General features: G+C 35.0%; 1 protein-coding gene across 1 annotated transcript in view; it reads left to right on the plus strand.

Annotated features, from left to right (window-relative positions):
• The window catches only part of LOC112161827 (collagen alpha-1(XIX) chain), a 48,376-nt gene that overhangs the window by 5,323 nt on the left and 27,795 nt on the right, over positions 1 to 15,258 (plus strand). Inside the window, exons 4-16 of the mRNA XM_024297296.2 lie at positions 628 to 666; positions 762 to 797; positions 2,538 to 2,573; positions 2,989 to 3,033; positions 3,361 to 3,423; positions 3,885 to 3,938; positions 5,564 to 5,644; positions 7,006 to 7,047; positions 11,553 to 11,621; positions 11,981 to 12,016; positions 12,166 to 12,210; positions 12,427 to 12,471; positions 14,151 to 14,192. Of these exons, the coding sequence (XP_024153064.2) occupies positions 631 to 666; positions 762 to 797; positions 2,538 to 2,573; positions 2,989 to 3,033; positions 3,361 to 3,423; positions 3,885 to 3,938; positions 5,564 to 5,644; positions 7,006 to 7,047; positions 11,553 to 11,621; positions 11,981 to 12,016; positions 12,166 to 12,210; positions 12,427 to 12,471; positions 14,151 to 14,192 (630 nt within the window). The 5' untranslated portion in view covers positions 628 to 630. The remainder of the gene's footprint in view (positions 1 to 627; positions 667 to 761; positions 798 to 2,537; positions 2,574 to 2,988; positions 3,034 to 3,360; positions 3,424 to 3,884; positions 3,939 to 5,563; positions 5,645 to 7,005; positions 7,048 to 11,552; positions 11,622 to 11,980; positions 12,017 to 12,165; positions 12,211 to 12,426; positions 12,472 to 14,150; positions 14,193 to 15,258) is intronic.

The raw sequence follows: 15,258 nt of genomic DNA on the forward strand, positions 1-15,258 counted from the left end.
CCTTTCACCAACAATTTGATTCAAGTTATAATTTGTGGTTGATTTTCCACATTTAGATCAGAAACTTCCCACTTCCAGCTTCCTCTGAATCAGCAAATGTGTTAGTATAGCTTACTTTTGGAAATCCAGCTAAAAAACTTCTCATCCAATCTGTAATTGCACTGTTCCAGCTCACCCTGGTGAGCTTTTGTACGATGATTGTGGTTTCTGTTCTGCAGGTTTTAAGTGTTGCAAAATTGTCCTCACAAAATGGTTTGTTCTTTCTTTTTTGTTACAACTGCTTTCAGAAAATCTATCATTTTTTGGATTATTGTTCAGTTCTTTAGAGATTGTACTGTATTTGATAGATATAGGGTCACATTTACTTGATGAGTATACAAAAGTTACATTAAATAAAAGAGCTTATTTCAGTTGATAAATCAAATGTTTTGTTCATTCAAATCCTTCAGAGGTTTGCTGAAAGGCAGAGCTTAGCAGTCTTTATTCTATCCAAACAAAGATTTCCTTTTCTAACCAAAATTTCGATCCAAATGGGCCAACATTTTATTTTTCTTTTCTAAATGTTCCCTGGCAGCTATTTCAAGCTCAGTGGAGATTATTTACATATCTTTATTTCTATTCCTCTAGGTGATGACAGCTCACGGGTTAAGACAGCTCTCTGGAACAGTAAGAACATGCATTTATTGTAGCATTTGGTTTGTATCACTGCATTTGTTTGTCACACAGTATTTTGAAGTACTCTGTTTTCTTTCATTCTGAAGGATCAAATAGAGGAAATTGCCCAAAAGGGAGAAAAGGTAACTATTTTTACCTTATTATTCTCCACTGAGAACAGTTTCCTCTGCGACTCAGTTTGAGTTTGAAGACTCATCATCCAACCCTGTAGTTTAAATAAAAACTTCTATTTTTATGTAACACCAAGAAAAAGGACATTGGTATTTGATTTTTTAAATAACAATGGATCACCTGCTGTTCAGGTTGAATTTCACTTCATTATTTTTCTATGCAGAGATGCACAAAATGAGGCATGAAATAAACTAGCATTCAGTAATTGTTCAAATTTTGGAGCTAGAAATACACTGACTTCATGTAGGGCCAGATCATTAATAATTAGACAGGATTTTTTTTAAATATATATTTTATTGAAATTCTTTAGATCTGTAGATATTTTAAAAACAAACTACGTTAAATATTGTAACCTATTTTTTCAGATATTGTTTAAAATTCATAGTTTCTGAAGATGTACCGTACTCTCTACCTTGGAGTGTCTGTTTTTTAGCACGAGCTCAGGCACAAATGAGCTCAGAAAAGGCTTAGAGTTGATTGAGTTTCAGCAGTCAAGAGCTTAAATGTGAATTGAGGTGGATTTTTCTGTCAGTAACAGCAGAGTAAGGGGGATTATACTCTTGAAAACGGTGCTCAGATTAAACATATGTATAAACATACGTGTAGTACAAATGAAAGATTGCACTCAGATCATGATGTCCAAAGTGCCCTGAAGTACTGAGCAGTAGTTTAGGAATTTCACTTGATCAAAATACCAAAGTAAAAGTGGGAAAATATTTTATGTTATTTTTTTGTCTTCTTAATAACAAGTTAAAAAAAGAAGGAAAAAAAAATGACCAATAGTACTTTACATATAATAAAATATATACAAGTCTCAGACAGAATAACAGGTTAACCGCAAAGTCTTATTACTATAAATCAGAGGTGTCAAACTCAAAGCCCAGAGGGCTGACATCTTTCTGGTTTCTCAGAAACCAATTCATAATACCTGAATTAGATGTGTTTGGACAATTAGAAGCTTCAAAAGCAGGCACATTGAAAAACATGTCGGACACTGCCTCTTGAGGCTTGGAGCTTGACACAGGCAGTAAATTATCTTTGTTCTCTGATTTGTAGATCTATCAGTGGGAGTTTGAGCCTTAAATTGTTTCAATAATGTTATTTTTTTTCTAAAGGTACATGTAAAACCTGCTTCAAACCTGTTTTAGTTTACTCTAAATAAATTTACACATTTTTCCAATAAAATCCCATGATTATTACTTTTTTATGTGCCTGCATTGTTTTTCATTTTTCCTCAAGAACTCCCAACCAGAACTTTTGACCAAACACTCACTTCATTTGTCAACATCCCTAAAGCATTAAAAACAAAAAAGAGAATCTTTTTATTTGTGTGGAGAAAAATGTTTAGGTTAAAGAGGAGCTAAATAAGTGAAATAGTTTGCACAATTAGTTTTAAGTTGAAATGGTTTGTGGAATAGTGCTTAACTTTGCAAACAGTCCTCAAAAAAGGAACCTAATAAATCTATCTGTTTAATTTCTTCTTTTTTTAATTACATTTTTATTGTAAAAAGCAGATACTCAAATATTTAAGAAATGTTAACATCTCTTGACATATGAATATGCTGAAGCTTATATGTATAAAAATTATATTTTTGGGAAAATCTTCCCTTTAGTTTGCAGATGACAACTTGGGTATTTTATTATTATTTCATGAAAAATGGTTATTTGTAATTTGGATTTTCTTTTTGCAGGGTGACATAGGAGCTCCAGGACCTCAAGGCTTCAAGGTGACGTTACTATTGATTGACTATCAATACCAACTATTGAGAAAAAAAAAAAAATATATATATATATATATATATATATATATATATATATATATATATATATATATATATATATATATATATATAAGTTTTTTCACATAAAGAAACACTTTGTTTTTATCTGCTGCAGCTTTTACAGACTTGTGTTGTTTTCAACAATACAAATGAGTCTTTTAAGCTTTTTTGGACTGTAGCTCATCTCCAGCTGAAGTCAGCTTTTGTTTATTCCTCTCCAACCTTTAGAAACAAAGATTGAAAAAAAAATCCTCCATTGTCTGTTGTGTTTTCTTATAAATTATATATTTATAACAAATTCCAAATCTTCCTGTTCTGAAAGCTTTATGCTTCTCATTTAATTTTTATGGTGATGTTCTAGGGAAACACAGGACCGCCAGGACTAAAGGGAGATCAAGGATTAGAGGTGAGCCTTTGTATTTATCTCACTTTTGTTTTTCTATTTCTTTTTGTAGCTTCTTTGTATCGTCTTTTGGGGCCGCTTTGTCTAATTTATATAATAAAGAGTCTCCAAGTGTTATGAGAGGGGCTTCATAAACGTGAAGTATTATTGCCTAAAACGTCTCGATTTAAGATGAGACATAAAACTACAAGTGTCGTTTCCGTGGCGATGCATGGATCACTTCTATTGCAAAGAGTGTTCGAAAGACAGATGCAATATTCCTTGTAACGATTGGAGAAGTTGTTGTCTGCAATGCAGAGAATGAAAGGTGTTTTTGGTTTGTTCTCTCAGGGGAAGCAGGGTTTACTTGGACCCACTGGACTTCCAGGACTGCCAGGACTTCCAGGAGAGCCAGTAAGTCAAGCGAAACTGAACACCTAGCCAGGATTTCCCTCGCCGTCGCATCTGCCACCTCGCCACTCTCTCTAAACTCAACACGCCAAAGCAAAAGAGAGAGATAAACAGATAAACCTCAACAGGCAGGGACACCAAATAAGTCAGGAAAAAGTCCTCAATTTCTACACAGATGATCAGTAATCAAATTTAAGAATTAATTAGTGGAAAGAGGCAAATCTATGCACTTTATGCCAGGAACGGAGGCAGCAGTCCAATCTGTTCTCTGCACCTGCTTCAGTAATGAGCATCTGTCTTTATTCAAAAGCAGGGAGGGAAAAGACACATTTCATAAATCCTGGCTAAGGGAAGTTTTGCTGGAGCACCGCAGTCTGCTGAAGCAGTGAAGAGGAGGAGATAAATGTGCATGAGGAGATGAAGGCCTGATGATAGATGTGCCTCTTTCCCTCCTCTGTTTACAGGGCTCAAAAGGGGAGCCAGGGGCAGCAGGAAGAGATGGCCTAAAAGGAGAAAAGGTAGGTTTACTTCAAATCAAGTTCTCACTTCAAAGACAAATATGACTCTGAGATGTTTTATCACAGAATAAAACATGCCAGGCAACTTGTCAAGGCGCCTTTCAGATTACTCCCCCTGCAGGTCATTCTCAGCTGGTAACTTTGTGGTTTCATCTTTGCAGCTTCTGACAACTCTTTTACACAAATTGACTACTATCAGAACACTGTGCTGAATTTGGCAAAGTACAAAGATGCAGAAATTTGCTTTTCAATAGCTGTCCTTAAAACTCACCCGCTGGAGGATGGAGAACTAAACCCAAAGGGCTGAACTGTCCTTGACTTACACTATGTTCATATTTCGTTGTTTCTTTAATTTATTTGTTGATTCATCTTTTTAGTTACACAAATTAATGCAATTTTACACTTGATACACTAAACAAAAGAGGGAAAACATTTTACTCTGTTTAAAAACAGTCAGTATATAAGGATTTTGGTGCTAAAGTAAACATTTAAAAAAATCCATTCATGTCCTGACACAATGACAGGATAAAAGCCACAAAATGCAACTAATGTGAATCTAGAGGTGTGCAATGCGTTTACAAGTTAAAAATATAGAATTCAGGATGTTTTTCCTTGTTAAAAATGAAAAAAAAAATGCGAATAGAACTATAAATGTGTCTTTGTAAGACTTTTTTTTAAAAAATGTAATATTTCCCCAAAGAGACAAAAATGAATCTTAAAATTAGCTATAAACACTCCTATTTAGGCATGGTATATTGATCTGGTACTTAGAAATATTATGTCTTAAAATATGCATGCAAATATATATATATATATATATATATATATATATATATAGTAATTTAAACAACTTTATGCCAAAAATGTAATTTATTTTAAGCACCTAAACAAACTAACCCTTATTTCTAGACCATAATCATGTTAAAGATTAGAATTTGACATTTCAAAATAAATGTTTCTTAATAATTATGTATGTTTAGTTTTAAATTTATACTGTATTTAAATGCATGTGTACACTGTTATGATTTAAATAAAACTTTCTAGTTTCTCTGATCCATAGTAGTCTGTTTATTAGATAAAATTTTGCTAAAAATATTATGTCTCAGTTTTTATCCTTTGGTCATTATAAGATGTTTTCAAGATTGAATTACTCAGGATGTCTTGTCTTAAATCAAGCTGTGGCATCTAACTGTAAAATGTGTTAATTAGTTTTGTCTTAAATCAAGTGTACTTAGGTATTTATGGTATTTTGGAAACTAGACAAAAATACTTGGTGAGATTTTGTGATTCTGTAGTGATAATATTCTGCTTTTTTTCAAGTGATCTTATGCCTAATTTTTTTTAAATCTTGAAATTTACTTTTTTTCTCAACTTTTTCCTCTTTTTTGAGTGTTTGTCATGGATTTGATTTGTCAAAACAAGGACTTAAAGAACAAAATTATATCTAAGCTTTAACATTGGAACTTTTTCTCAAAAGAAAAAGAACATTACACTTAGTGGAGACCTATTTTCTTTTCCTTAAACTCATACTTGTGTCTGTGCTTTTGTTTTGAAAGAGCCAACTTGACACTTTTGCAAACTGTAACATTTGTAAATACTCTGTGCTTGCTTTTGTCTGCTTATAGGGAGATTCTGGTGGATTACCAGGACCACAAGGACTTCCTGGTCCAAAGGGGGAGCCTGGAGAACCAAGTCTTGGATCTTTGGTGAGAATATAGGGTCAATTATCAAATAATATATGGCAAAATATGAAGGTTGCACTGGAGAATAGATACCACCACTGTAACCCTTTGGTTCTATAGTTATTGATGCTTTCTCTCAAGGTTGGTTAATTTTAGCATCAACTCCATTTTTCCACTGTTCCAGAAGCCCAGCTGGATTCTTATGGTTTTACCTTTTGAAAAAGATGAGCTCAGGGAGATGAAGCATCACCATCAACCTCATCTCCCAATTTGGAGCCTACAAATTTTCCAGCACTGTAAACTACCCACTTGTCTTTGTGCCTCATTTGGGGCTTTTAGTCAGTGGCAGCTTTCTTTGGACACTCATGTAGTTGTGTGTGGGTGTGTGTGAACACAAAGCAACTGATCAAGCAAGGACCATTGAGCAGATCAATAAGAGACAGATGCAGAAATACTCTGACCTCTTTAATATTTTCCACTACTGTAAATATTGGAAAAGCGTTAGGCAGATGGGAGAATTATTGCGCTGTATTTGCAGCAGCGCACTGACTCTGTGTTGTTGGTCAAAAAAAAAAAAACTGAACAAAAAGGAATTGCCTTTATACATTTTTCCTTAATGTTATTTCTGGATGCACTGAAAAAAAAATGACTTTCAGCTTTTAAGGAGGTAAAAAAAGAGAGCTCTGAGGTCAAAGCAGTTTTGGAGAGTAGAGTTTGTGTAGTAACTTAATTCAAGCGCACAATGATCAGTGCATGCCTTGATCCTAATCCCGTGCTGTTATTTTCAGACACAGGCAATTTGTCTTTGCGTTTATGCACTGACACTGATGTTTTTAGTACAGTGCAAATGCATTCTTTCTATTAAAAAGCTTAAAGGGAAAAAAAACTTGTGTTGTATTTGTCTCAAAAAGTTCTGTACTTCCCTAAGTTTCCATTTTATGCCTGAGTGAGCAGGTACATATTCCCCTTCTAATACTGCAGAATTGCTGTGTTAGTCTAAATCTACCTTCGGCACAACTAATTTACATTGTGCAATGTAGAGCTTGTAACACTAATACATGCTGACCACGGAAATCAATGTCTCATCTGGATGGCACAGTAAATAATGCTTACACTTGCCTCAGTTCCAATCAAGGTTTCGTTTTCTCTGCTACGGCATTATCACTGTGCTTCCACGTTGAAGCGAGCGAAACGCTGCTCAACATAAATTCATAATGAATTGCTGCACTGGAGTGTTTACAGAGATTTGTAGCTTGTACTGTTTTATAAGTCATGCTTTAATTACAGCTCTAGAACATATTTTTTAGGAAGGTGTAGCACTTCGGTTGTTCGAGACTGACGATTCAGTGAATCCATTTTTTGTTTTCTTCTTTCTGGTTTTGCAGAGTGATGGATCTTCTTCAACAAGAGGTTCTCGAGGACCTAAGGTAACTCTATGTTAAAGTTAAAGTCTCACTCCAATTATGTTTCCTTATGATTTGCTGTTTTTAGCCAAAAAAATTGTTTCTAGGACATAGTTTCTGCAAACCACCAGTTGTTGTTCATTAAAAATTTACTTTTGAGTTATGGATGGTATGGTCGCCATTGAAGAACTCCGCCCCTCTTCCCCTTCAGCGGGGAGGAGCAGGGAGCTTGTGGCCCGCCCAGTGCATTTTTTCATATGATTCTGATTCATAACCATTTGAAAAAAGAAAAAACTCAGCAATTGAATATTGAGCACAATTTACTCCATCGTCAGAAATGGGTCACAAGAAAAAAAAAAAAAAGAAAAACTCCATTTTTGAGCGTGTGTCTTTAAAAATTACATGGATTTCATTTATCAGCATTTTTGCCAAAATTGTTCACTCCACTTCTGTGAATTCACGTAACTTATTTTTAGAATTCTTTGGGGTTGAAGTTAGAATATCTTCAACTGTTAAGGGAAATATTTCCATGCACACTGCAAAAACATGTCAAAATCCTAAAATTGTCCAAAAAAAAATCTTTAAATGTGAAAAAAATCTGCCAAAGTGGTAAGAAAAATTGCCTTATTAAGAATTCCCAAGACATGCTTTCTAAAACTAAGATTATTTTGCCATAGAAAAACTTTTTTGATAATATTTTTTCATACAAGACAGAAAATAAGATTTTTTTCTTCCTTGAAACAAGGGTCATTACTTTCATAAGATTTCATTTTTGCAGAGTAGCTCCACTTCTTTGCTCTATCTAATCATGATGGTGTACTGTCAGGTTGAAGTCAAGAATTTTGCTCATGCCAGGGAAGTCTTCTATACCAAATCCATTCATCCATCCATTTATGGACCTTCCATTTGCTCTCGTCTTGTTTGGACAGGAAGGAGTCATCACTTCACTCTTCAAAGTCACAAAGTTGTCCAAAAGTTTTTGAAAAGCAGAAACATTTATACAGTAGTTTTCTCAACTAGAACTAATGCCTTAGTCACATGTTACTGCATGTGGGGTGTATCTGGTCAGTTTTTGGGTTGTCCAGAAGAAAAAAGTGGCCACATCTTAAAGACCCACTCCAATGAAAATCAATTTTTTTTTTCATAGTAGAAAATCTAAATAAAACAATTTATGATTCAAACTGCCTTTATTAGTGTTTCTTAGTTCAAATTTCATTGGATCAGAAAACCGGATGCTAGAAAATGCAGTTATTGAAATGGGCTGGTCAAAGTCTCCTCTCCTCCTACACATACACTGGAATATTTGTGCGTAGGTGTGCGAGACATGATGAACGTTCAACACTTGTACGACTGGATTGATCTAATATTGCTCGTCATTATTTTTGCGCCGCTAATGTTAGCTTCAGGCTATAGCCTCACATGTGAGTGCGCAAACAGAGCTCTCAGCAATGGGAAGAGGGGCGGTTTGCTTTGTGCCAGTAGTCCCGCCCACAACTCAGAACTGTATTTCTAATGAGCTACTGCTGCTGGGCATAAAATATGTCTTATAAAGTGTTTCAACCTGCAGCATGCCAGTAGAACGAACATGTGCGAGAAGGATTTTTTGCTCTTCGGGCTCACTGACCGGTCTACACTTCAACATTTCCTGCTTGCCCCATTCAAGTTTGCCCATTTTTCATCAACCAACAGCCCATATCTACCCATAGGGGCAGTTGGGACTAAAGCATAGGGGGTAAAGCTTGGTTTTTGAAAACAACCATACACCCCACCATAATTAACCAAATCCACCAAACTTCACACTTGTAGTAGTATTAACTACCATCAGACTGGCAGGTCTTTGGTGAGTGCTGTAGCGTGCTTTTGCTGCATCTGATGCTTTGAGTTGAACTCATAGATGTATGGATAGAATGCATCTGCTCTTTTAAGAGATCTCAGGGCTTTCTTTTTGAGCTAATCTGAAGGCCACACGAAGTCTGGAGGTCTGTAATGATGCTCACAGTATCATGTCTCATATCTCAGCATCTGCTGGCTTCACTCTCTCAATTTCCATGGTCTACCACTTCATGGCTGAATTTCTATCCTTTCCACTTTGTCATAAATCAACGAGCAAATGACTGTGGAGGATATATCAGTAAGGATATTTCACAAATTGATTTGTTGCACACAAAACCACGAAATTCTCTGAGCTCTTCAGACTCCAACCCTATTAATGATGTTTGTCTAAACAGTTTGCATGTTAATGGTACATGTTTACATACCTGAGGACATGCAAGTGATCAAAACCGCTGAATTTCTTTATTTGAAAAGGCAAATGAACACTTTTGTGTGTTTCTCACCTTGTGATATACATTTTTATTTTCTGGAACTTGTACTGTCTCCAAATTCAAATAAAAATGATATAATACTAATTTATAAAGAAGATTGAATAAATTCAGTCCAATAGACCAATAACAGTCATCTGTTTATGTTACACAACACCTAATGGCCCCATTTAATTGTGTTTGTTCAATCAGCTTCTAAACCAACGCTGGTGATTTTTTCAGGGAGAACATGGTCAGGAAAGCACAAAACAATCAATGTTTGAATCCCACTTTCTTCCTCTTAAGCCTCATTTCATTCACGGCTTCCTGCCACGACAATGCAAGCATGGAAGAGGAAACACTTGAAGATGCTACAGGCTATAGTAGTTTATATACACTTTTCATTTAGTGTTAAGTGTTCATTCTCCTCTAATTCCCAATGAAACCCTTTTTTTAATTCCTTAATGTTCTTTGGTTAGATGTAAGCATGACGTCTAGCTTGCTAGTTGTGTTTCAAGGTTTAAAAAAAAAGGAGAAACCAGACACTATAGTCAGATGTATTGTTGTTGCCATGGATATTCATAAAGAACTTACTAATAATATTGTCCCTACTATGATCTTAAAGTATTTTTTCTGGATCTTACTGCTTTAAAAGCCCTTGTCCTTGTCTATCATCACTGGTCAATGTTTTTTCTTAATTCCTATTTTAAAATGCAAACATTTCTTCTTAACATGTCTTCTGTTCAGGATAAAAAAGATCAATTGTTCTGGCATCTTTTTAAAAAAGATAAGGATCCTTACTACACTCCATAATGTCCTTGATTATTTTGCCGCACAGACTTTTGTTGTGATTATTTCGCACCTCAGTTGTCAGCGACGGTGTCATGGAGGATTTTTGTCAAATCCACTTACATCATTTCCACCCACACTGTTAACTTTAAATGGCAAATGGGAAGCTTTTTTATTGACCTTTTTTAACTTTTCTTCTTCACCAGCCTTTCGAGATGCTACTGACATGCTGTTGAAAACATAAAGAGCAATGAGAGCTTTAATAAATAAATAAACTTAAATGTTGCTTGCAATAGAGTTTAAAAGCTAATCACAATTATGTGAATGTTGCTGGCCTTCAGGATGTGTGTTTCTCCTCTTGAAACTACTTTAGCAGAATAAAAGGGAGAAATGGGTTTTACAAAGGTGTGAGCATCTATGCACTGCAGCAGTACGGGATACCAAATGTAAAAGAATTCACCTCATTGAAATTTCATGACAATTTCACCACATTTAGACATTTATTTCCATATGTCCTGCAGTTACTCCACATTTAGAAGGATTTATCTCAAATAAAAGTGTTATGTGTCACTTTAAGGCATATTCTTTTGGATGCTAAATAGAAATCTAAATGATTTATTTTTAACTATAAATGTAAACATTTAAGTGTTAAATGTAAATTCATAAATTACAAATGTAAGAATACATGTACATTTTAAGAAGATATGTATTTTTAGATGCTAAATATGAATCTAAAAATATTAGCAATTAATTTTAAATGTAAACAAATATATATATTAAGGTGAAATTAAAACCCTTAACGCCTGAATTTATTTCAAGCTATGGAAAAAAATCACTTATATTTTTGCTTTAAAGTAGATGCTGCATTTAGGTAATTTTGGAGCCAAAGTTTGTTGCATATTTGTGACAACAGGCATTAAGGGGTTTAAGTGTCAAATCTAAAGTTATAAATAATAAATGTAAATGTTAAGTCTAAACATTCATCTAACTCCTAAACCTATATGTCAAATCTACATGTAAAACATCAAGTATGAATGTTTATTACAAATGTTTTATCTAGATCTAAATGTTAACTTTACATTTATCAATGTAACTATCAATGTAAATGTCAGTTGTAGACCTAAAAATGTAATCTAAATGTTGAATATAAATATGAATGTAAATGTAATCTTTAAATCTAGTTGTTTAATATAAATATTGTGTTAATATTTAGATTTATGCTTAACTTTTTGTATTTAATATCTAAAACCATATGCCCTCATTTCATGGATTTTGTTTTTATTTGGGATAAATGCTGCCAAATTGTGACCACAATGCAACACAAATGGAAAGAAAAGTTGAAATATGGCTTAATATTGATGAAGTGAATTTTTACATTTGGCACCCCATACAGCAAACCCCCTCATCTGCTGCATTTGTCCCTCCTTTTGTTTATGCCAGGGTGAAAGAGGTATGCCAGGATTACCGGGCGAACATGGAGAAAAGGGTGAACCTGGTGAGAGCATCATTGTGAGTACGGCGTCCTGTTGATGGATCCTTATTCATCCTTCACTTCTAAGCCCCATGACTTCACATTCTGACACAGACACTGCAACAATATCAAGATAAGTGGTCATTAGATGCATTGTGAGATGAAATCTCTGGTCATTACTGTCAGGTTCTGCAGTTTCACCTCACTCATATACAATAAGAGACTATAATTTGACCACACGGATTTGACTGCGAGTGAGTCCGTGTTCATTTTTGAAAAGCAGGATAGCTGCAGACAAAAAAATCAATAGAGCAAAAAGGTGACTAACACAATTCCTATAGTGGCTCCAGGTGCTAGAGGGCAGATGGTGTTAACAAGATGTGTGATGTGTTTGTAGGGCCCCGCGGGAGCCCCTGGCAAGCCAGGAATTGAGGTCTGTGGATTTCTTACACTCACAAAATAGAAATACACCAAAAAATGTAAGATAAAGAATGATGTGACAAGTGTCCAATTACAATGAAATAATAATCTGATTGTGTAAAAAAAAAAAATGGTTTTGACATTGGTATGGATGATTTTTAGGGCCCTCGAGGACCACCGGGTTTAACTGGACCTCCAGGGAAAGATGTAAGTGGGCTCAGTCTACCTTTGACTTATTCATTTCCAAGCAAATGAAGCATAGCTGATAACATCAAAAGAAGCTCTTCCTACTGTGAGTGCTCCAGTATTATTTATCACAGATCCCCCACCAACTGAGATGGATGTGAAAACTTGTAACCTTGCATATTTGAATGATATTATAACTGGCAGACCTGTTCATTATATTTCTTGTCTCAATTAAAGGGCCCCCCTGGAAGACCGGGCCCTCCTGGACCTCCAGGAGAACCTGTAAGTAAGAAAATGTAATTTCTGTTCTGTTCGGTGTGTTGCTTCGCTAATCAGCAACGAGAACCAAAGATAGATCCTCTCATAGTCAATACTCAGAGCAAGTTTGCGTTAATTAGCGACTAGTCCTACTGTTTCCCAACAACGTCACTTTCAGTAAAATGCTGCAGCTTATTGCTAACTGGCAGCACCCAGCTGTCAGCACATGTTTTCCTGTTCTTCTTGTCTCTTTGTGCGTTTCCACCTAGCAACATTTGTTGCAGTTATGATAGCTACAGTCTGGGTGCCATATGGGCACTGCTGCTTGTCTATTAAAGCTTTTAGTAAACTTTTAAACGTGCTTGAAAGTAAACGAAACCCAGTAAGAGTCAAATTTTCAATAAAAGAGGTGTTCCCTCATTTATCTCAGGGGTTATGTTAATAAAAAAACATGGAATCTTCAGAGTAGAATTATATACTCAGAGTTTCTATATTTGTCTAGGACAGAAATAAGCATTTAATCACTTTCTGCTCCTGTTTAAATTCTCAAAGTTAGTAGTTAAGTAGAGTTCTATAGAATGAAAACTGATCGCAATTAAAGACTTGTGTGGAAACTAAACAGTCTGAACAGCAAACACAGCACAGAGGAGATTGATTGATTGACAAGGTTGGCATCCAATCAGGATGAAGAAGACAGTGATTTGTTAAAAAAAAAAAAAAATAGCAAGCAAGGTGAACCATGACAGCAAGAGACCACTGCAGACATCCTGTGTTTCTTTAAATTACCGTAATAGAAGATTATAAGGGTGTGTGAATGTTATAATGCTTCCTTTCAAAGTACAAATACAAACTATAAACTTTTTGAACATTTTTATTATGAACCTCTTTTCACATTTCTGTTAGTGTTGATGTTTAATGCCTTAGTCACAACTGCCCTTATAGGTGGATAAAGGTTGTCTGCAGGCAAAAAATGAGCAAACATGTAGGAACATAAACACAGGAAATAACCAGAAATGCTTTATTTTCTTCTGGCGTACCACAGGCGGATAAAGTAGGATGAAGTGGGTACGATGGAGGCTTGTCATGCTGATTTTAATTTGTTTAAGCCCTCTGTACTATGTGCACAGCTGTTGCACGTTGTCTATCTGCTAGAAATGAGGGAATTAGTCTTTATTGTGGGTTAGAAGGGGCTGGTGCTCAGAGCGCAGGTTTTTAGAAGAATGTTCAGAAATGCATGAATGGATCCTGTGGACGTCCTACTGAAATTGTTCATGTGTGGGTATTTGCACACAGTCATTGAGAGACCAGTAATCACACTTTACTAACAGAGTGTGGTATTAGGGCAACATTACCCATATGTCTTATAATTGTGTCTAATTAACATTATTCTTACAAATACTTCACGATACACACACATGACAATAGTACGTTCCATTTTCATGAAGTCATTTAAAGTGGTGGCACAACCATTAAGGGAACTTCAAGAGAAAACTACATTTCCCTTAAGATGCAGCCACTCCTCTCTATTACCCTCGACAGGCAACCCAAAGACCTGCAGGGCGCATAAGGCTCAAGCCCCCGTACGGTTGCATGTGACAAAGGCATAAGCTTCTGTTGGAACAGCTACATCAAACAAACACACTGTGTAATGGAAAACATGAATAATTTACTCTAAAATAAATTATTTTCCTTTTCTTTCACAGGTTGCCTTGCCTATTGCTAAAGACATGGGTGCTTTCCTTAAGGTATTTATATCTTAACTCATATATTTTATAGAAACAGGTAATTACATTGAAAGAATATGAGAAAAAGTCAAAAATCTTACACAACTGCAGAATCGGGACAACTGAATTATTGGCATGATGTTAAAGTTATTAGTTACTTGCAACTCAAGACAAATTAGTCAAGACCAAGTTATTTGATTGTGAAGAGTATGGAGTAAAATGATTTTGACTAATTTCATAATAATTTCATGAGTTCTAGATCCTAGCTCTTTCTGAGACAAAAAGAAATCTCAGCTTAGTTGATTTTGAGAAAAGCTTGGAAAGGTGTAGAGCAGTTAAAACAAACTCAAACCTGGTGAAGTATCTTGAATGTTTAAAAACAAGATTTTAAATATTTTATAGTATCAAATAGTTTGCAGCATTTTATTCATGTCTGAACTTGAACTGCATTGCAGCATCCTGATTATAGTTACATGAATACACAGTTGTCTGATTCACTTATTATTTTAAAAAAAAGTAAATTTAAAACTAAAAAAATATTTGTCTTTACATTTGATAAAACCAGATAATGGACAAACTAAGAAAATAACAGAAAATAAACTTTAACCTGTGATTATGTAGTTGTTTACCAAACGGCTGATGACATACTAAAATCAGATTATGAAAGTAATGCCCAAAATTACAAAATAAAAAAACAAGAAAACAAAGAATTACAAAACTGAGTGGGACAATTTCAGATCCACAGAGTATAAAATTATTACTTTTTGATGGTTTATATACACAAAGAATCATAAGTAAATTAGCAGAAATGCCTCCAACAGCATCACTGGGAAAATACTGTGCATCCTGCATTAACTAACTCAGGTTGACACATTCTGGGGAGCATTTCATACAAAAATCAGCTATTAGCACAAAAAAGACAAACAAATACGCAAATTTAGCCTGGGAGTACTTTCTAGTTTGAATTTTTAGGAGCGTATGTGAGAAAAGCTTTCACTTAACAGCAGATTAGTTTCTTATCTTGATTTTCTTATCACTTAGCCCTCAACCTAATCAACAAAGGTGTTGCATAAATCTCAACAAATCC

Source organism: Oryzias melastigma, linkage group LG15 (genome assembly GCF_002922805.2).
Source record: "Oryzias melastigma strain HK-1 linkage group LG15, ASM292280v2, whole genome shotgun sequence".
NCBI classification, from domain to species: Eukaryota; Metazoa; Chordata; class Actinopteri; order Beloniformes; family Adrianichthyidae; genus Oryzias; species Oryzias melastigma.